Raw genomic sequence first — 22,364 nt, 5'->3', positions numbered from 1 at the left:
GCAGTGGTAAAGGCCCACACCTTGAGTATCGTGTTCAGGTCTTTCTTACTCTTAAGAAAGACAGAGAGGTAGTGGAGCAGATGTAGAGAAGGGAAATAAAGCTGGTGAAGGGGCGGTAGAAGAGGTCTTATGACAAACGGTTTAGGGAAATAGGTTTGTTTAGTCCCAAGAAAAGGACCTCACTCTCTGCAACGACCGAGGGAGTAGGGTAGGACCACTACGGGTTCCACTGAAGAGTTAGATTTAGGCTTAGTGGAAAAGTGCTGGGGAAAGAGAAAGCAAATTCATCAGCGAGCTGGAGCTAGGCTCTGCAAATGAAACCAAGCCTGCTGTTGGCACCTGCTAAGACAGTAGAGCCAGGAGGGCTGAGGCTCTGGGCAGTACTGAGGCAAGGCTGGAGTTTAGAATACAAGAATGTTATGCAGGAACAGCACTTAAACACAGGTCCTTGACCTAGCCTCAGCTTACTTGTACAACTATGGTGAAAGAAAAGACAGGGAAAAGACCTTATTTTCATGCTAGAACTTTGGCGAAGCAGTTATTAGGATGGCTTGGAAAAGGGGAGCTTGTGGCTGAGCTTCAGCCACTGATGGTGTTTAATGGATTTAAATTCTTTTTACTGATAATTTTTTTTTGCAAAAAAGGAGTACTTTGGCAGCAAAAGTAGTTTATTTTGAAATGCTTTTAAAAAGCATTTTATTGTCCACTGTGTAATATGCCAGTAGCCACTGCCTATAAACAGAAGATCCAGATTTTAACATGCATATGAATAAGAAATGTTCTAGTTGCAACATTCTAAGATTGCATAGACTTCCTTTGACATTACTGGTAAATAGACCTGATTTCTGAAAATGAAAATGCTGTCATGATTGAGGGATTACTACACCAATTCTAGTATGTATAAAGATAAAATACTTTTAGATTAAGAATCTAAATCATTTAGATACAGGGCACATCACTCTATGCATTATCTTCTAATAAGTGAAGGAGATTGCATTAGTATTGAATACACAAATATCAGTCAGTGTTCTTCCCCTGAAAACACATCTGTGTAAAAAGCAAACACTAACTATAGGTTTATTCTGCTTAAAGGATTTTAATCTCAAGGTTCTGCAAACTGTAAACTTCAAGATAAACACATTGGGCTTAATATCTTAGCTTGAGATAAAATAACAATCCTGAATGCCTTTTCACAACTACAGAGCAAAAGCATTTAAAAGCATACTGTGTTAGCAGTAGTGACAGGTATTTCCAACCTGCACTATGTGATCTCCTACTTATTGTGATGGTTTTCCCAGGTCAAAGCTCTTTCTACTTCTCCACCTCAGCAATTTGATAAAGTTAAGACTTGCACTGAAGATTTTGTCATGATGAAAAACCATTTTGTAGAATGTATCAATGGGTAGGTCTCCATTTGGATCTGCATATTTTAGAGTTGTCATTGGAGTATATAAGGTGTTGGTCTGATGGCGAAAAGGTGGATTTTCTGAAAGAATTATCTTTATTGTATGCTGTCAAGAATGAGAAATGAAATTGTTAATATTCTGGTAAACATTCTTTAAAAAACTAGTTTTCAGTAGAGGAAAACAAGAATGAACTGCTAGAATAATGTAAAACTCTGTAGGTAGTTTTATTAGAATTTCATTTGAAACTTTTCTTTAAATATTTTTTTAAGGCCATAAGAAGTACTTAATTATTCTTAGACCTGTTTCTGTTTATACCATGGTGCTAGCACTTTACACATCCAAAGTTATGCTTATATGCCCACAACAGGTAGATCCTTTATCTCACTGGCAAACTATCGGAACAGGGCACTTCATGCAAACTTGGAACCCTTCAGTTGCCACTGAAGCTGTTTATTAGTAGCAAGCAACTAAAATCATTGACCCTTTCCTCAACTTGTCTAAACTTGTCTTCCTCCAGGAAGCCCTGGGCACTAGGAACTATGTCCATGTATCTTCTCTTGTGCCTTGGTCTAAGGTAGCTGAATCGACTTCACATTAGCAGAGGGATTACTTGTAAAATGGAGAGGAGAGCATCTTTAACCAGCAGTGGGAACTGTGTGTAAGATGTACAGTAACACTGTGGAATGTCCAGACTTCACCAGTGCATCTAATACATCTATTAAATTACAATTCACAACTGTAGGTTGTGAAGATGCCTTGAGCAACCTGCTTGAATGTGAGGTGTCCCTGCCCCTGTCATGGATGTTGGAACTAGATGATCTTTAAGGTTCCTTCCAACCCACACTGGTCTATGACTCTGTAATTGTCCTCAGTACTTCAAAATGAACATTCTATGAATGTTCTAAATGAATTTGTTGAAAACTCGAGAGTCTCTTGATTTTTTTTTAATAAATAAAATATTATGCAAAACACAATCCATTAAGTCTAATGTTTCTATCAAAACCCCACACCTACCAGTATTTGTAAGTTAAAGAAAAAAATACAATAAAGATAAAATGAACTGTTGATGAGTTACCTCTGCAACATCTTCAGCGCTTTGTCCCAGGCTCTGGAAAATTTGTTTGTAATTTTTAAGGTAAATATTAGTAAACATCTGAGCTGTTTCCTCATCTGCAGCTGAAAGATCCATTTTCATGCCATCTTCAAATACTTTTCTCTCAAACTCTGTAACCACTGGACCTGGTTCAATCAGACTTAACCTACTCAAAAAGCAAAGATATTTAGTATCCTCTGTGGGAAATACACCGATCTGTCTTCAGAACATCGAAGAGTTGTACTGCAACTACACATTAGCAAACATACTCAACATTACATTCTGAAACGACTCCTTCCTGCTGTCATGCTTCTACTCATCCACATGTACTAGTTAAAATGAGTCACAGTTCAGCAAAGTGCTGCAACTTAATCCCATAAGTGCAATTGTTACCTGCTGTCTCACAGCTGTGGAATCTAAGGATAATTTATCCACAAAAGCTTACCAAATATTAAGAAAAATAAATGATGGTAGCAAAATTACTTGCTGGACAAAATTTTACATAGAATTGTTCTAGCCATCCCATGATAATAGTATAAGCAGCTGAAAGAAAGGGCAGAATTGCCCAAACAGATTTTCTTTGTCAAGCTGTGTTACACAATTAAAGGTCCATCCACAATATTACAATAAAATACCACCTAGAGGATTTCGCTGTGAGTGGACAGATCTGGCTGCAAGGTGTGAAGAATGTAGACATTTCTATGCCTTTTGTGATGAAGTTTCCCTGGATTCCTCAAATCTGTTTCTCTTAGATACTAAAAAACTTTTTAAAACCCTGTTTGCTAGCTCTCTGTATATTTAAAACTATCCAAAAGACAATCCACACCAGTTCATCAGTACTTACTGCAGTTTGAATTTGAGTGCTTGTATAGCTAAACTTTCGCAGAATCCTTCCACAGCAAACTTAGATGCAGCATAGACATCGTTAAATAAGATACCTGCTGGTACAAACAAAACATCCTGACTGTATTCAACATACTAATAGTTTAGTTTTTTAAAAACTCCTCTATTTTCCAAAAACCTCCAGTGCCTTGCTGGGAAAAGATAAGACAAATCCATGTGTATATTGAATCTAAGTAACAAGGTTTTGCCTATATTCTCAAATTGCTTAAGGAAGCTTGACTAAGGCTTTCCTTTCTCCTTACCTGATGCTGTGATCTCTTTAGATGACATTAAATATTTAGTACTTTAAGGTATGAAGGTGTGTCTGGACATGCAATATTACCTGCTTTATTTACCAGCAAGACTGCAACAGGCTACATATAGATGAATGCAGAAGCTAAGTGCAATGCAGGAGATGCTTGCACCTGGGTGATTCAGAAAAAGCAGTTGGGTGGGTGGGAAATGTATTAAACAATAACAGTTCTTGCAGTTTAAAATGAGACTCTTGCTCACCAGAATAATCCAGGTAAGACCAATGCTTCTTTAGTAACAACTGAAACAAATACAGCTAAACTAGATGGAACACAAGAGTAGGATCATCATTCTCTGGGGCTGAAATTAGACCCTGTAGATTTAAGAGGGGAGAAACTATACAAAAAGATGGCACATTTGTCCAGGACATGACTGGATTTATTCTATTGTTACTGTGCAGAGCGTAGCAAGCATGTTTGCCTGTCTCCAACACTCCTGTTTTCCAACAGGCAGTGTTCAATGCTATTAAGCTCTGTTTTCCAGATAACAAAAATAATATCATTTTTATTTCTTTTTTAATCATGTTAGTTAAAACTGTCTTTTAAATATAATTAAGTAATTCCCTCTGCAGATTTTGTTGTTAAAACATCTAAAGAATAGCTGTTTAGTAACATACTACCAAGATACACAAAATACATCAGGTCTAAGTGCAGTGCTTTTTAGAGCTTCAACTTCAGCACTACAAAGCAAAATAGATAAGGTAGATCCTACTTTTCAACATAAACAAAAAGTATTAGATTTTGAATACTAAACTCTGAGTTCACATTAAAAAAAATAAACAAAGAACACTTTGCCTTGTATTCCCATAACACTGCTTATTATAACTATATGCCCGCTCTTTCTCCTCTTCATATCAGGCAAAATCTCCTTCAGGAGTCGAACCAGTCCAAAGAAGTTGGTATCCATCACAGTTTTCATTTCATCTATGGTCTGACATTCAATAGGTCCAATGAGCCCCATTCCAGCATTGCTAACTGCACAAAATGGAAGACAACAGTGAGCAATAACATCTCTAATATTAAGTTGCAATCTTCACTGGAAAGCATTTGAAAGTAAAGTGAGGATTAAGGATTAAGTGATCATTAAATAATCCTTAAAGAAAGGATTAAAAGATGTTTTGCATGGTCTGACATGAGACTGCACCTGGAGTACTGTGTTCAGCTCTGGGGTCCCCAAACATATTGGAATGAGTCCAGGAGAACCATGGAAATGATCAGAGCAGTAAAGCACCTCTCCTGTGAGGACAGGCTGAGAGTTGGGGTTCAGCCTGGAGAAGAGCACTGCAGAGACACCTTACTGAAACCTCACAGCATTTAAAGAGGGCCAACAGGAAAGAGGGGGAATAACCAAGATGCTTCTGTGTAGTGAAGTTTCCCCTTTGTAATCAGGAAAATCAAACCTTCCTACTTCATAGAAGCACAGTGAGACTTAATCCACTCATATCTGCATGAGACCTTAAGAATCTTGAACACAATACACTATATATTTATTACTTCCCTGATAAATAAAAAATACACTAATTAAACTTCTCCAAGATAGTTAAGATCTTAAATAGAAAACTGCTATCTATTTGTAGCATACATATCCTGTACTTGCCTAGGACATCAATCCTTCTGTCAGGGATGCTATTCACACAAGTTTTAATAGACTGTTCATCACAAACATCCAGTTGTTTTATTTCCAGGGTTTTGCCCAACCTGCGACCTGCAGCTTCCTCAAGTGGCTCCTTCTTGGCCAGATTTCGCATTGTGGCATACACTGCAACACACCAGAAGCCACTGTTACTAGAAGTGAAACTTCTCTGTGAGAAATATTAAGGAATATTGCTTTTACACCTGTATCCTGAAGTATCAGTGACAGAATGCTGATAAAAACTTGAAGTAGAATGAATATATTTTCGACATACAGTGCCACAGATTTCCCAATCTGGTTCTGAAATCAAGAAATTCAAAAGGACAACTAAAACACTACATGAACAAAAAGAGCACAATGACTATATTATTACCAAAAACTTTTAAATGGTATCAAGTCCTGAGACTGAACAATTTTTGGGTACCTAGACCCTAATTTGGGATATTAATTTTTTTTTCCATCACTGTCAACACATCTAGCAGAACCACCATAATTTTATCCAAAACTGGAAGTCAGATGCCTCCTAAGGACAGCAACAATAAGCAAGGTAGTTCTCAAAATAGAAATTAGTGTTATCATTATTGTGGTGTAATTACCCAGGAAACTACAAACCTGCCTCCAGTCAGCAGGAAAATAATACGAGGGTGTGAGAAATGCAATTGCCACTTGCTGTATTCACCTTGCCATCTATTGTCAATCATAGCAGATATCCTGCTTTGTAGCATACAAATCCCAGCCCCCTTATGCACATCCTTGTGCTTACACAGGGTTCAAGCAATGAAGCATGCTTTAAGGAAAAAATTGCGGATTTTAGGACTCAAGAAATTAATTGAGGAGAACAGTTCTCATAGTGCATATAAGTTTCATTCAAAAGACTTTGGTAGGCAAAAGCAGAGCTAACTACAACTGTGAATGTATATCCACAGCAGTACACTCAGAAATTTTCAAAGGTTTGTTTTTACAGCACTATCTTTTTTTTTTTGGTGAACTATTCTCTTTGAGTAGCTGTTCAGCTCCAATGCAGATACAAAACCAGCACATTTACAGAAAGCAATTTATTGTCACTGCATTGTATTTCCATGACAGTAGAAAAAGGGCAACTAACAAGAAGTCAAACTGAATACAAGCACCTGTAAAACCACAGATTAAAAATAGTACTGTTTTGATTAATCTATTTTTATAAATACAACAACAGATATACAGTTACCTTTAAATCTTTTCTGTTCATCTTTTGCCATCTTTAAAGCTAAGGCCAGTCCAATTCCTGAGGAGCAACCTGTAATGAGGACATTTCTTCTTGCCATTCTTTCCACTGGGTGAATGAAGCAAGAGCTCTTGCTCAGAGGAGCAACAACCTAAATGTAGCTACAGTATAATGTCATTGGCCTTTAAGGCTATCACCAAGCTTTCTTGAGTCATCAAATCTGAAAATGCACACCTGGACACCCTGCATGATTAAGGGATAATCTCTAAATAGACTAAAACAGAAGCAGATGCTCCTGCATGAGCTTACAATCTGCATCATCAACAAGGAGTCTATTTAATACAAAATTTGACTATTCTTTAAAAATGAGACATTTGTAAGCAGTGTGATTTTTTTAATAGTGGAATAACCAATTTGCATACTCCTGGCAGGGAAACCCCTGCCATGAGTACAATCAGTTCGTAGTATGAAGTCCTCCACTCGCATCGGCAGAAAGTTAACCACACTCAAAATGGGATCCCTTTGCTACAAGTGTTCACTATTCCTCCACTTAGAGCATCCTCCCCATTCTTTTACAACAGAAAGATAAATGGATTTCTTCCAAGATGCCTTACTGTTGTAAGAGTCTTAATTGGCTTTACAGAAAAAGCCAATTGAAAAAAAGAGATGTGGATTTGTAAAGAGAGAAGTGTTTGTCCTTTAAGGAAGACCTGTTCTACTCACAGTGGACAGCTAATAAATTAAGGAATTAACAGTAGCAAATTAATTTGTAATCACAAGTTTAATCTGTGTGATGACTTCGTAGTAAACTATTGAGGTTTATTTCTCATCTGCTTGCTCAAGATGTGCTTTGCCTGTAGAATCAGATACCTGGTTGATTCTATGATTTCTTTGTAATAGCAAGAGATTCTTCACATGTCTTTCTGGAACTTTTCCCAGCTGAGAATAAAGCAAGCAAGCATGCACATGATCAGGGGAGAACAGCCAGGAAGATGCTGAACAGCAGCTTCACTGCGTTCTGACTAACACTGAAATCTCTTTAAACACTTTCTATTCTCCAACTGACAACTTCAAAACAACAATATTTTTAGAAACACATCAGAACTAGCATGATGTCTGACTCATTTTTAGGTTTTGGAGAAAACAGTCCACAAACTTTGCATATGAACTCTGAATTAGAGGGACATTTGGTCTGGTAATCTGGTGCAGTGCACGTTTAAAGTACAGTAGCTACAGGAATATTACAGAATTAAATCTGCTGAGAAATATATAACATATCCTGGCAGAAGAAGAATCACCTTAAGAAGCAATTTGTTTTCTGAGTATCATTCAGCTAATTACAATGCTATTATATACACAACACTATTTACCAAGATTCAATAACACATGTTAATGCAATGCTGTCTGGAAGAACGAATGCAAGCGTTCGAGGATTTGCACAGAGATTAACTAAACTGGTTAGTAACTAAAGAGAAGTAGGATTCTGCAGAAATAGGTAACTGAAATTATGGCATTAAGAAAAAAAAGTCCCTCCTTTTCAATGCAAATAATTTCATTTGGACAGTATAATAACTCCAATCATTAACTTATCAGGAGAGCAACAAAACAGCACAGCACGATCTGAAGTTAATGTGAAAATGAAATTATGATTCTAAGTATTTATCAGTTTTGACCCAAGGTTTCACCAAAGAAGTCAGTATATAGATACACAATTTCAGTGCAAACACTGTTTAGCTGATTCAGATATTAGGCAAATTGGTTTTGCTGCTTGTGCACATTTATATTTAGTGCATGCAGGAGGAGCAAGCAAGGCTTCATGCGACACTACGCTAGTGGAATACAATTGCATCACACAACATCAGTGGTAAGTACAGATTTGGTATACTGTCCTTTCAAAATCCTGGTTTGAATCTAACAGATAGCTTGAAGTACAGCAAGAAGGCTTTACCAGCACATATGAACCAATTAGTGTCCTAAAACATCCTACAAACTGGTTAATTTTAGTAACCTATTTAATCTGTAACACTTTGTGTGTAAAAAAAAACCACCAAAACACATAAGGCAGTACCATTGTGCTCCTAAAAAGAAGTTAGATGTGAAATGAGTAGCTGGTGTAAAATCCTTGGAGGAATTAACAGCTAAAATTAATTTCTGCAACTCAAGATACTTAAAAGATAAACATTTATTTCTCAAAAATAAATTAAGATGTTATATCAAGGCAATAATGTCAGAAACAGTTGGAAAAATAAAGACTATTTATGTCGATTCAAATAACCACATCCATTATTTACAAGTAGAGTTAAAAGTTCCTCTTTCAATGCATGATTACACTGCAAGCTACAGCAATCCCACAGCATTCCTGTGTCACTGCTTGTCCACTAGGCAACATTCCTTCCTTCACAATTCTTGTCCCTGAAACAAAATATTTACCATCAGAAGCTTCCTTTAACCCTCTGCACCCAGTTTATGAGTTACTTTTCATTATTAATGTTTACAGATTCAAGTAAAGTAATTGCAGGTCTCAAGTCCATGGCTTATTTCTCAAATTCTGCCCCATAGAACAAAGCTATGAATGTATTTGTTAATTGGCCTTGTAACTGAAGTGCTTTTGCTTTCAAAATGAGCATTATTTCCTGTCTTTTTAACACATGCCAAGTTCTATCAGATAAACAAAATATTATGCATAGTACACTGAAAAAAAAAACCTTCATATGCCAATCCTTGTAAAAATTTTGTACAGTTTAAAGCACCACTATCTTGAAATACTACCCTGTTAAGCACTAAGTTTTCATGCTGAGCTGCATTATTGTGTTTAATTTTCCAACAACTTATGTTTCTAGCAATTCAGGAAGTGTTTGTAAAAGCCCTACCAACCTGTGCTAGTTTGAAGCAGGGTAGAATGTTTTGGTGAGAAGAACTAGCTTACAGGCTGTGAAAGGAAAACAGTGGTGATGTCTACTTCCCTCAGAGTCTTGCTGAACAAGAAATGAAAACATTAGATAACACTCTCACCATTTTCTCTCACTCTTGCTTGGGCTGCTGGCTGAGCAACATCTTACTCCCTAACCTCACCTTCCATTTGGCCTAACCCACCTTTGCTGCTTAACCTCTTGGCTGAACCTCTATTTTTCCTTAAGACTGGGGTAAGGTTGAGAGGGGTAGAGGGAAGGTGCAGGGGTGGTTGAGAGCCCCTCCTGGGGACTCCGGTTTCTGGGAGAGGAGTTGTGTTTCTGTATTACCTTTTACCTTGCATATTTCTGTATGTAACTGTATATACTGTAAATATCTGCTTGTATATTGTGCTAGCTGTAAATAAATAGCTTCATTTATATTCCCAGAGCTGGCTGAGTATAGTCTGGGTGATTTTCTAAAGTGTGGGGGGGCAGGGAACACCCAAACGGTCACACAACCATATCAGAGTATCAAGAGGAAAGGCAGCTGTGATTTCTACCAATACAAAGTGAGGAAAATATTATCAACCCTGATGTAAGTATCCTGGATTTTCTATAGTACACAAATGAAGGCAAACAAACCATGTTTGGGGTTGGGTATGTTTGGTTAATCTCTACAGATTTAGCTTCCCTCTCCCTGCTTTAAGGTTAAAATGCTGACAGTTCAGTTACAAAAAGAAATCAAGCAAGAGCATTAGATGATCAACAAAATGGTCTTTCTAGTGTATGATCCACAACAGCTATGTTTCCATTGGCCATAACATGGTTCCTGTTAATTATGTAAGTGATTATGTTGTATCTAGTCATGCTTAGGTAGATGCTTATTCTTTATGAGGAATGCTATAAATAGAGCACAAAGATATCTGTAAGGAGCATATAAGCATCTTACAGATAAAGATTATTACAGTAGCTTCTAGTTACTTTTATACTACATATACCTTTATTAATCAATCTGTGTCAGCACTAATTTAAGCACAAATTTCTTCTTACTTCACTTCGTACTTGTAACAGAATTTTATTTCTCATTTCATTAAGGAATCGTGGCCACAAAAGGTAAATTTGCTGTTAAGTCAAATCTGTCTTGTTTTTAATAAAAGGGAAATACTTCAGTTTCCCAGAAAAAATAAAAAGCCATTCTAAATGTTTAAAGTAAGATGCTTTGAGTTCCTTTATTTGGAATACTTATAACTTCTAAAGGTTGTATTGTTACACACTTGTGCACTCTGTTACAAGATCTTCACTACAGATTAAAATAGAATAGGAACAAAGAACAATTCCACTGAAAAAAACCTGTGATCTAGTTATTTCAAGAGTCCCAAAAGAGCAGAATGGGCCAGGACAGAAATTAACTCTAGCTAACAAGTATTTCTTGTAACAAGCAAAGAAGTTAGTATATCAAGGGGAAAAACAATGACACTATAGTCCCAGTTAAAACCAAGCACATACAAACAATACCACCCCTTCTTTCCCAGGCAGATTAGATAACCAAGTTTTTAGGACCAGGACACAAGCTTCTGCAGAACATAGGTCAGTCAGTCTGCAATGTGTTATTACCTATTCACATTTCTCCACTAAGCAGACAAATAAGACTGTGCCATTACATTTCTAATTCTTAAATCATTAAACTGGTTTACCTTTAGGGCATCAAGATTCAGCCTACACCAGGATATACAACACAGTTACCTGGGGAGAAGTAATGGCACTTATTCTAAAGAGAATCATTCCTTCTTGTCAGCTATGGAAACAGCATAAAAAAAACCCAAAAAATAACAAAAAAAAAATCCATCAAGGATTTGTTGTTTATCCGAGGAACGTTTTACCTTTTCAAGAGCTTCTAGGATCAGTTTTCTTTCAATCTTTTTCTTCAGCTGATTTATTTCTTGATCTCGCTGGAGCAATTCAAACTCTTTTTGACGAAGCTCATCTTTAGAACTCTGGAGTTTCTTCTCTAAGCTCTCAATCTAAGCAGAAAAAGTTATTAAATCATGACAAAGATTTTTGTGAAACCAGGACAACTGAAGAAACAACACTCCAAAGAAAACTCATGAATACAGACAGTATTACTTCTGACTTTGGATTCCCTCGTCAATACTTTATTTTGTCAATTATTTCCTTCATTGAAAAGGCAGTTTGGGAGCTATAAATTATCAAGTGAAAAAAACTGTCTGTCCCTGTAATTTTATTGGGGTTTAGTAGACATAGAAAATATTTTTACTGGCACATTACGGTACTCCATTCCCTCTGTGTAGAATAAGACATGTTTCACTCTTCTTGATTAAATCTGGCCAGCTGTTGTGTCCTAGGACTAGACTTTCTGACAGAATTGCCTGCATTTTTTTAAGGAAAGCTGTTTTTTAAATAAAGTAATAATTACCTTTTTATTGCATTCCTTAATTTCTAACTCTGACTTCTCTAAATTGCACTCCAAGCGGATTATCTGTTGTTCCATTTCTCCCCTATGTTTATGAACTGTCATATCCAACTGTGTAATCTAAAGAAGGAAGAAAGAGAAATATGTTATTATTAACTAATATGCTCACTTTAAGAAAGAGCATTAGAAAATATGACAGAAAAATAATGAAACTAATCCTTTGTAATCTCAAGAAGTCAATATAAAAATGCACCCCTGCTATCTTTAAAAAAAAATGGGGCCATAGACAAAGTGGAAAATGTGGAAAACATCCATAACTGCCTATGTTTGGTCCTCAGATATACATAATACAAACCCAGTCATCATTTTAAACAGAATGTAACAAGTAGCTTATTACACCAATACATCTTGTTAGAAAGTGCTAGAAGTTTATCAAAGCGAAAAAAGTCACAGAGAATAGTTGGGGCTGAAAGGGATCATCTAGTCCCAACATCCCTGCCAAGGGCAGGGACACCTTCCACTAGATCAGGTTGTTCAAAGGCCCATCTGAGCTGGCCTTGAACACTACTCACAGATGAGGCATCCACAACCTCTCTAAGCAGCCTGTTCCAGTACCTCACCACTTGCACAGTGAAGAACTTCATCCTTACATCTATCCTAAACCTACCCTCTTTCAGTTTGAAGTCATTACTACTTGTCCTATCACTGCATGCCCTTGTAAAAAAAGACCCTCTCCAGCCTTTTTGTACGTTCCCTTCAGGTGCTGTAAAGCCACAATAAACCCCTATTATTTTGATAAATGCTTAGAGCAGCTTGGAGGATATGGCAGCAATAATGTATCAGAAGATGCAGCCTCCTGAAACTGATACAGACTGAAAACACTTCAAGTAAGCTACAAAAATTTTTCACAACCAATTGACTGCTTCATATTCAGAGGTTGTCTCGAATGCAGATGTGCTCCAACACAAACCTGGAAAGGAATCTATCACCTCCAAGCAATCTCCAGTGAAGACATTTGCTTTATCAACCATCAATACAACTGTTGTCCACTAACTTTATTGTTAAGAAAGAACTATGAGACAAGTTTGCACAAGGCTTATGTTGTATCTGAATGGTAGTTTGTGGACCCATGCACAACCTGATTTTCCTGGTACCCTAGGACTTCAGTAGTACATAGCTAGTTTTGAGGCTGACACTGTTGGCTATATTAACAGTACAGTTTGGAACAATGTGTGAAGGCAGTTAAACCTAATGGACTTTTTAGAAGTTATCTACTGCACAACAAGAATAATTGTTAGTAACATAATTACAATTATCTGACCTGAGCTGCTCTTTGTTTCAATTCCCAATTCCGTTCTTTCAATGCTTGGTCCAGGTCAAGGAGTTCTTGGGTTTTGCCTTCAATTTCTCCCTTGCAATACCTGAAATTCTCATATGTTTAACTGCTTAATGCATATTCATTCAAGTACCCAGCTTGAAAATCATGAGATTACTTAAAGATAAATTACTTTAAAATGCAAACCAGCTAATTGCATGCAAAGAAACAAACCCACATGAAGTCATTGCGTTAACTGTATTTCAGGTGGAGATTTATCAGTAACTTCATTATTCATGTTGTTTAATTGATTATTGGGAAAATATGTTTAAAAGAATAGTACAGAAGCCCAGAGAGATGGTGGAGGCACCGTCCCCTGGAGGTCTTCAAGAAAAGACTGGATGAGGCACTTAGTGCCATGGTCTAGTTGACTGGATAGGGCTGGGTGATAGGTTGGACTGGATGATCTTGGAGGTCTCTTCCAACCTAGTTGATTCTATGATTCTATGAAGAAAGTAATGTTAAATTATGGTCAGAAAGGAAACTGGAGAGTTTTGCTCTAAATCAACTCCTGATAAAATTATTTCACAACTTTGGGATTCATAAAATAATTTTAGCAAATTTTAAGACAGAAATGCAAAATAAATTCAGCATAATTTCTAGAAACAAAAAGTGAGCTGAGGAGATACTGTATCAATTCATCTTACAGCAGAAACCCTACACATATTACACAGAGCTGCTAAGAAGTTGAAAAAAAGACAGAGTCACACAATCACAGAATGTTAGAGGTTGGAAGGGACCTCTAGAGATCAAGTCAAACCCTCCTGCCAAAAAGCAGAATCACCTAGTGTAGTCTGCACAGGAACACATCCAGGTGGGTTTTGAAAGAGTCTAGAGAAAGAGATTCCACTACCTCTCTAGACAGCCTGTTCCAGTGCTCTCTCTCCTTCAGTGTAAAAAAAGTTTACCCTTACATTGAAGTAAAGACTTCTAGGTTTCTATCCATCATTCCTTGTCTTATTACTGTGCAATACCAAAAAGAGATCAGCCTCATCCACTCGACACACACCCCTCAGACATTCATAGACACTGATCCCTGAAGTCTTCTCTTCTCAAACTCCTCGCTATTCCTATGGAAAAACTAACATAACATTTTTTGTGATGGAAAAGACACACAGCTTACCTGAGCTCACTTGTTAGATCCATGATAGCAACACGCTTCTCCTCCAGAGAGGACTCTGCGTTCTGTAATGCACCTTGCAATTCCTGAAGCCGTGTTAAAGTGACTTTTAATTCTCTGTGGGCATTCTGTAATGCAGATTCTAGATCTTCTATTTTCTGTATGGCTTCCTTGTGGCAAGTCTCACTGTGAAGCAGCTTATCTTCTAAACAATTTGCTATTTTACATGCACCACAAAACACAAGATGTTTAATTAGTAAGTCAAGAATTTTTATGCAATACTGCCACCCACTAGCACTCATAGTGGTAACCAATATTTAGTAGTTATAGAAAATCCACAAGAACAGTGATTTCTGATGCCATACAACTACCTTTGCATGGCACCTAAGTCTTTGTTGGTTTTATTCAGCTCATAGTACACAATTGACTTGAAGCATTAGAAGGTTATCTCTTTGGTCAAGGAAAAAGTACAGAGACAACACAGTAACTGACTACATAGTGCTACGGAAAAAACTAGGAGAATTGCAGAATTAAGTGGCTGAGGAAGGGTTGAAAGGGTCCTAATTTTCATAGACTCTCTTGTGGGGTTTTCTTCTTGTTTTAGAGAGTTACTTTTTTGTAAATAGCACATGCCTTCTCTGAATCTGTGTGCCTTGTTTGAATCTGCAATGCCAATTTACAGGGAAAATAACATTCATTTCACCTGGGGTAAAAGGTACATCCTACACAAGTGAGAACTCGCAAAGGCACATTAAAACAAGTTTGGGGGGGTTTTTTTGAGTTTTTGGTGGAGTGGAGTTTGTTTTGTGTTGTGAGGTTAGCAATACTCTAAAAAAAAGTGTAAGCCCCCCTGGAAGTTATCATCTTTTTACAGATTTGAAAGAGCAGAGGAAAAAGGAAAAATGTAAGTACACATAGAAACAGTACATGAAAGGAAGCCTAAGAAATAAAATAGCAAAGTTACCCTCATTTGTCTTTTCATTGAGCTTTGATTGTGCTTCTTGCAAAGTAATATCCAACTGATTTATCTGCATTGCTTTGTCTTCACCATCCCGTTTTAACTGCAGTACTTCTTTTTCCATACCAGTAAGTTCATTCTTGCACTGTTCCATCTCCAATTTAATTTGTCTAAATGAAAGCAGCAACCAGAAAAAAGAAAACAATTCTTGTAATTAACAAAAGTGATGTATGTGCTTACATGATGCAAGACAAGCATTTGTGAGCAGGAATGAAAAAAGTCATGCTAAGTAGGGTTTTCTTGCTTTCCTAGACTCCACTATCTAGAATTACAAACAACTTGACACAGTGCATTATGAAGAGCCATCTCATAAGGCTAAATAGCTTGCCAGGAAACACATTGATTCTGTCAGAAGACTGTTTCAGGAAGTCATGCCTCTGCTAGGTAGAAACTTCACTTCCAGTCTTGGCTCATGTGGATTCTGAATTCTTTGACCACATAGCTGAATACCATTTCAGACAGCAATCTTTCTTCTTGATATTTCTCTCCACAGAGCATACCTCTCAGTTACTTTAAACCTACCTGATTGTACTATTGAGCTCATCCACCTTCTCCCTGTTTAAATCTGCTTCCTGAGCAGCTAGGCGAAATTTCACCACTACTTTTCTCAACTCATCTTCAGCGTGTGCTTTCTGCTTCTGAAGCTCCTGCTCCAAACTGGATACCTAATTAAATGGATATTTAAAATGTGCTGACACTTTCAGATTACATACCAGAGAAATATACATCTTGGTCTTGCAATTCATGTACTGAATTTTAACACAGATTTCCTATAATTTAAGACCAGGACTTTGCAGTTATATTTGAAAGACAGTTTCTAGTAAACACAACAAGACTCAACATTCTTTCTGTGGTAAATGTCTTTGATTCTCCAAATATTTGGCCTCTCTAATGGTATCCAGAGTTTCTGACAGCACAAAACCTGGTTTAAAGACAAAGTAAGACACTAAACTGTTTATTTTAGATAGATCTTAGTAACTGTCAACTCAGTTATGAAAGAAATGTTCAGCTTTTACAAATACTACAAAGACATATATAAAAGCATTTAATCACCTGTCTTCTCACCATACTGTACCTGTTTTTCAAGTTTAATTTGATTATCTTCCAACTCCTCATTTCTAATAGTTTCTTGCTGCAACATTTGCTGGTGATGTTGCAAAGTCTGTTGCAGGAGAATGTTTTGTTCACTTGTATGCTGAATATTCTGATCTTTTATCTGTATTTCTTTCTGTAAATAACAAACCTGAAAACACATTTTCCATTATAATAAAACATATTTGCACTTGCACCAGCTATTCTCTTTAACCTTAATGAGCACAGAATCACTTAAGATTCACTAAAACTTCCGCCTCTGCATTTAGCTGCATTGCAGTTTCAACACTACATAACCACATCTCGACTCATCACTGAGCTGTGCATTTTAAAGTGAAGAAAGCAGTAACTTACTACCCTGAGGTTTTGGCTTCTTGCTTTCTAAATAGACCTAAACAGGTTGATATTTTAAAAACACAAAGATTTTTCACTTTCAAATTACTGAATGACTTCTCTTTCTGGCTTTCTTCTTACTACCCTATTTCTCAGAAAGTCCCTGTTTTCTCCTTCAGGTTTTGTTCTCAGTCCAACCCCTGTATTTCCTCCTGCCTCTATGGCAATAAAAATCAGCAACTCTGAGTGCTTGACTTGTCACAAACCAGTTACATGTATCTAAGTTTATATTGCAAGAGCATGCTCTCACTTTTTTCTCCAAGAGAACTCTTCCTTTTCACTTCCCTCTGATTTCGTTAGTTCTTTCAGTAATTCATTTATCTCACAACTTCTTTTCCCTACGCTTATCCAGATTTCTGTTGTGGTAGGCCTGACAGGCCCAAAATAGGCTGATACATATCCTGCCTTGCCTAGGCATGTTTTTCTGCTCCCTGAGAGGCAAGTGTGGGAAAAGATGACAAGCACAAAAGAACCTGTAGCCACTGAATCTGGCCTGCCCAGGGTCCTGTGGTAAACAAGGTACACACACTTAGCTTGTGCCTGCCTTGTGCAAGGCCTATGCTTTTCCCAAATTTGGGTAAAATCAAGCCTATGGCTTTGCCTAATATGGTAAGGTTTGGCTAACTGCCATCCTGATTGGCTATTCTTGTGTCCAAAGGGCAATTCATCTTGGGCCACATTGAGAGAAAGGAGAAACACAGGGAAACAATGTGCTTCAGCTTCACTGCTTTGCTTCCCTGCTCTGTGCTGTGCTCTCTCTGCTGTGCTCAGCCGTGCTGCACTTGCCTACTGCATTATTGCTTGCCTGGTGAACTCCACTGTCACGAGTTACCAGGAGCAGACCCTGGATACCTGCACGTGATCAGCCTGTGTGGCCAGCGTGACATCGTGCTGAGACTGCACCACATCTGCCTCTGCACCTGAAGGTCCTGCTTAGCAGCCCTGGACTTAACAAATCGTCCAAAAGAAGCCAGGAAAACAAGGTTAGAGATTGTCTGTGTCCTTTCCCCAGAAGTCAGGAAGATTCAAGTCTCAACATCCAACAAGACAGAGTCCTCTGAAAGCAGTTGGGCACTGTCTGGACTGTGGCTAAGCCCCACGAGTGAGTAAAAATAAATTATGAGTAAATGCTTGAATGCCTCTTTGCAATTCTCCATTGCCTTCTGCTATAGAGCAGAAAGAACTTGAGCCCAGCTACTGGGCAAGCGGCATTTGACTGTGGGAATTTTCTCTTCCAGTTCAATTAATATCTGAATATTTTGTTGGTTATTGCTAGAGGTAGTTATTATCCATAGAATGTTTCCATGATCATGTAAGAACTGAAATGTTATTAAAATTAGTGGTCGAGAGTGGCAAGAGTTCTGAATGTCAAAATTAATAAACAACATTAATTTTGGAAGAAATATCTCACATCAGTTCATTTCCCCTCCACCACAATTTCTTAACCCTCACAAAAGGTAGTCTTCTCAATGCTTACTTTCTATTCACAGCTCCTGCTGCAAATGTTTTGTCTCTTCCTGCTGCAAATGTTTTGTCTCTTCATTCACAAACTTAGATTAAGTTATTCATAAACAGTGTTCTCTCCCATGCAGAAGAAATGTTAAAACAAGCTGTTACCTCTTCAGACTTTTTCTTGAGCTGATTTTCAAATATCTCCTTATTTTCTTCTGACTGATTCAAATAGAGTGCAACTTCTTCCTTACACACATTTAGTGCTGACTGAAGTTGTCTCACCTAGTTAAATGTAACACAATTTTAAGTAGTCAGTTAAATCCATGGCATTTTATTTTAGCCAGTCATAAAAAAAAGAAGTTAAAAAATTCCACCTTGTGTAAAATGTCTGAAAAACTACATTTTTATCCAAAGGGTATTGAAAAACAAGCATAGAAGAGTATGATAAGCTTTAAAACTGAAATACCAATACCAAAATTAAATAGACCACATTTCATTACACAGGGGAACTGCATCAAGAAATTTGGAATGATCATCTTGGGTTGTGACAAGTCTTTTTCAAAAACAACATTCAAGTCTTATTCAGTTCCTCTCAGAAAGCTAATAAACAGCTGTTTGTTTTTTTCTTCCTTTCTATACTGAGATATATTACCCAAGGTTCTACCAAAGAGGTAAAAAGGTAAAGCTTTTAGCTATGTCAACACAGTTTAGCTATTTTACCTTTTTACTGTTAGCTTGGATTTGAGTAATCTCTAACAAATACAACCTCGAATGGATAATAATTGTAAAGAGCAAACTCTCAGAGGTCTAAAGCCATGGAAGTTAAATTTTCCTTAACTGCTTGGTTTCAATTTTAAGAACACTTTTATCATCAACTGGAATTGTGCTGAATTTAGCTGCAGATTGGCTGTTTCAATGCTACCAGCTTTCTGAACTACATTGGATCATACATACCTCTCCCCCACCATTTTTTTTAAGTGACTTTATGATGGGTCTTGATTTTGGAAAACATCCCAAATACTATGAAGTCACTTAGAAAACTCATCCAATACAAGTTCAGAACGAGTGTACTGCTAGTTAAGATTCCAGTGTCCCTCCAAGTGATAACCTGAAGGTTTAATACTGTCTGGAACCTATTGGCAGTAAATGACCACACGGCAATGGGTTATTGAAGTAGTTTTGCAAGGGCTGCACAGAAAATATTTCTCAGGCAAACAATAGGGAGTGGTACAGATGGCTAAAAGCACGACCAATATATTACAGCACCACAACTGTTTAAAATATGTCTTATCTACAGCAAAGCCCTACATAACATTATCTCTGTTAGACGTCTTACTTGAAGAGTACAACAAGCACAATTCTGCCCTGCTTGTAACTACAGTAATTTAATAACACAATTGTGCATTGCATAATCTCTTACTGCAGGTTTCATCATACTTTTCTTAACTTAAAAAAAATAGTTGAAAGACTCCAGGCTAATGACTTGTGAAACATTTGGGGGACAGATTTCTATAGAGCAGCCTTAATAGTTTTTCTAAAGAGAAAAAGGAAATACACCATTACTTCAAGTTTTTTAACTATTAATTGAAAATTACAGAGATCTTACTAACTTTCATTGTTTCTTCTGTTAACTGACTTTTCAGCATCTTCAATCCTTGATCTTTCTTGACATTCTGATTTTCCATTTCCTGTTTGCACACATTTTTATTCAAGAGAACAAAATGGAAACATAGTTACAGTAATCTGAATAATAAAAACTCATTGCAAATCAGGAATGAGAATCTATCTATGCATTTAGATCACAACTGCTTGTGTACTGTATTTGGGTACAACCTGCTCTGAACTGGATTTCACTCCCATTAAGTGTCCCTTCATATTCTGCAGTGGTAGGAATTATTAAAAGGAATAAAATGTTGCCATAACAGAACATTCTCGGGTTTTCACCTAGTGACAAACAGGTGAAATTGTTCTTCATCCTTTGATAAAGGGCAAACCAGAGGCATATAAAGAGTGCTGAGAGAGAAAACAACGGTCACCAAAGTTTGTACAATACAGAGTAGCAGTAGCTGGAGACTACACTAGATTCAGTCAGTTACACAAGAATTAAGAAACAAAACCCAAAATCATAAGTATAATTTTGTTTTTCCCATGTATTTATACATAAGTTTTCCATCATTATTAGTCATTTGTTTGATCTGCATTTAAAGAATAAGCCAACCTTACCTCTCTGCTCTCTATCAGCAGTCTATCTAATGAGTCAATATGATGCTGTTTACGTATAACGTCTTGTTGCAAAACAGATATTATTTTCTCTTGTTCAGTGAATTGTTGATGTTTCTTCTCCAGCTCTGTCTGAAGCTGTTCGTAAGTAATTAATGGTTTAGTTTTAATAAGCTTTTTCAGAGAATTTGTACATCTAAATATGCAGTTCTATCCACCCGTCATTTTAAGAATGAAAAATAAATGCATTGCTATCATCCTTAAAAATATTTAGAAACCCTAAGAGCTCTATCTTTGCTGTCATCAGCCAAGACAGTAAGACAGAATCACAGAATTATCCAGGTTGGAAAAGACCTCTGACATAGGTTGGACTCTATCAACCAACACCTTCCAATTAACTAACCATGGCATTAAGTGTCTCATCCAGCTTCCTTTTAAACACCTCCAGGGATGGTGACTCCACCACTTCACCAGGCAGCCCATTCCAATGGCCAATCACTCTCTCTGTGAAGAACTTCCTCCTAACATCCAGCCTAAACCTGCCCTGGTGCAGTTTGAGCCTCTGTCTGCTTGTTCTGTCACTGCATATCTGGGAGAAGAGACCAACCCCCACCTACCTACGACCTCCTTTAAGGTAGTTGTAGACACCAATAAGGTCTCCCCTGAACCTCCTCTTCTCCAGGCTGAACAACCCCAGCTCTCTCAGCCTCTCCTCGTTGGGCTTGTGCTCCAGCCCCCTCACCAGCCTTTCTGCCCTTCTCTGGACACATTCAAGCACCTCAACATCTTACTTAAATTTAGGGGTCCAGAAGTAGACACAGTACTCAAGGTGTGGCCTAACCAGCACTGAGTACTAGGGCAGAATGACTGCTCTAGTCCTGCTGGCCACACTATCCTGATACAGGCCAGGATGCTGTTGGTCTTCTTGGCCACCTGGGCACGCTGCTGGCTCATACCCAGTTGCCTGTCAACCAGCATCCCCAGGTCTCTCTCTGTTCTCCAGCCACTCTGTCCCCAACCTGTAGTGCTGCTGGGGTTGTTGTGTCCAAAGTGCAGAACCTGGCCCTTGGAAAACTCATGGCATTGGACTGTGCAGAGCCCTCATACTCTCAAACAGATAGACATATGCTCCCAACTTGGTGTCATCTGCGAACTTAATGATGGTGGACTCAATCTCCCCATCCAGATCACCCATGAAGATATTAAACAGGACTAGGCCCAGCACAGATATGTTCTTTAGTAAAAGGTAACAAGCTCCCCAAGTGGCTAAAAATAGGCACTGTTATATTTCTAATCACATGAAGCAATAGAATTCTTCTCTAAAGACTGAAAAACCAACTGGCAGCTCATCCTCAACACACACACTTAGAAGGCTTAGGCTGGCAGAGGTTCAGCAAACAAGAAAACACTGTTAGAAGCCAACATGGTTTAACCCTAGTAGGCAAAGAATAAGAGTGCTCTTCCCAAGTCCCCATTTTTCTTCAATTGAGCAGAAAAGAGTTTATCATGAGATTTGTAATGTTAGATGAAAATGAACAACAAACAGGAAATGCAGGAGGAAGATACAACTTTTAAAGTAACTTTTTAACCGAACATCTGCCTCAGAAGTACTGAATAAAATTGACATAGTAAAAAAGTTACCAAGTATATCACTCATACACACAAGGAAGGTCTTACTAGTTCCATCTGTTTCTCCATCTCTTGGTGCTGCTGAAGGTGAACCAATTTTGCTTTCTCAAGAGCAGAAGTTATTTGCTCACGTTCTTCACGGATAGTTGTTTCCAACTCATGAATGTGCCTGCTTCTTTCCTGAGAAAGAGCAACAGCAAAACAGACTTAATAA

General features: G+C 37.6%; 2 protein-coding genes across 5 annotated transcripts in view; both read right to left on the bottom strand.

Annotated features, from left to right (window-relative positions):
* Window positions 1-667: 667 nt before the first annotated feature.
* LOC135177677 (retinol dehydrogenase 8-like) lies at window positions 668-8,610 on the bottom strand. The gene is made up of 6 exons (XM_064148027.1): window positions 6,533-8,610; window positions 5,290-5,451; window positions 4,488-4,667; window positions 3,344-3,437; window positions 2,482-2,665; window positions 668-1,511 (listed from the first exon to the last, which is right to left on the bottom strand). Exons 1-6 carry the CDS (start codon window positions 6,627-6,629, stop codon window positions 1,278-1,280), a joined length of 951 nt encoding a protein of 316 aa, XP_064004097.1. The 5' UTR covers window positions 6,630-8,610; the 3' UTR covers window positions 668-1,277.
* Window positions 8,611-8,693: 83 nt separating this feature from the next.
* The window catches only part of CCDC18 (coiled-coil domain containing 18), a 26,981-nt gene continuing 13,310 nt past the window's right edge, over window positions 8,694-22,364 (bottom strand). For 2 of the 4 annotated variants that reach the window (XM_064148019.1, XM_064148022.1), the window contains exons 14-25: window positions 22,199-22,330; window positions 20,525-20,659; window positions 19,912-19,989; window positions 18,467-18,583; window positions 16,440-16,607; window positions 15,887-16,029; window positions 15,311-15,474; window positions 14,350-14,563; window positions 13,173-13,272; window positions 11,855-11,971; window positions 11,301-11,441; window positions 10,625-11,163 (exon numbers count right to left, since the gene is read on the bottom strand). In XM_064148019.1, coding sequence (XP_064004089.1) covers window positions 11,137-11,163; window positions 11,301-11,441; window positions 11,855-11,971; window positions 13,173-13,272; window positions 14,350-14,563; window positions 15,311-15,474; window positions 15,887-16,029; window positions 16,440-16,607; window positions 18,467-18,583; window positions 19,912-19,989; window positions 20,525-20,659; window positions 22,199-22,330 — 1,536 coding nt within the window. In that variant the 3' untranslated portion in view covers window positions 10,625-11,136. Of the gene's footprint in view, window positions 8,942-10,624; window positions 11,164-11,300; window positions 11,442-11,854; window positions 11,972-13,172; window positions 13,273-14,349; window positions 14,564-15,310; window positions 15,475-15,886; window positions 16,030-16,439; window positions 16,608-18,466; window positions 18,584-19,911; window positions 19,990-20,524; window positions 20,660-22,198; window positions 22,331-22,364 lie in introns of those variants that run through there. The other 2 variants (XM_064148020.1, XM_064148018.1) reach the window with 2 other exon arrangements.

The sequence above is a fragment of the Pogoniulus pusillus genome, chromosome 8 (assembly GCF_015220805.1).
Source record: "Pogoniulus pusillus isolate bPogPus1 chromosome 8, bPogPus1.pri, whole genome shotgun sequence".
Lineage (NCBI taxonomy): Eukaryota > Metazoa > Chordata > Aves > Piciformes > Lybiidae > Pogoniulus > Pogoniulus pusillus.
Note: the sequence above shows the minus strand (reverse complement) of the source record. Positions and strands in the feature narration are given on the sequence as shown.

Coding starts and splice junctions, on each gene's coding strand:
- LOC135177677 (XM_064148027.1), bottom strand. CDS start 6,629: ATGGCAAGAAGAAATGTCCTCATTACAGGTTGCTCCTCAGGAATTGGA. Junction 4,668..5,289: donor CAGAAGGATTGATGTCCTAG/GCAAGTACAGGA, acceptor CATTTTGTGCAG/TTAGCAATGCTGGAATGGGG. Junction 3,438..4,487: donor CAGTGTTATGGGAATACAAG/GCAAAGTGTTCT, acceptor TTGTACCAGCAG/GTATCTTATTTAACGATGTC.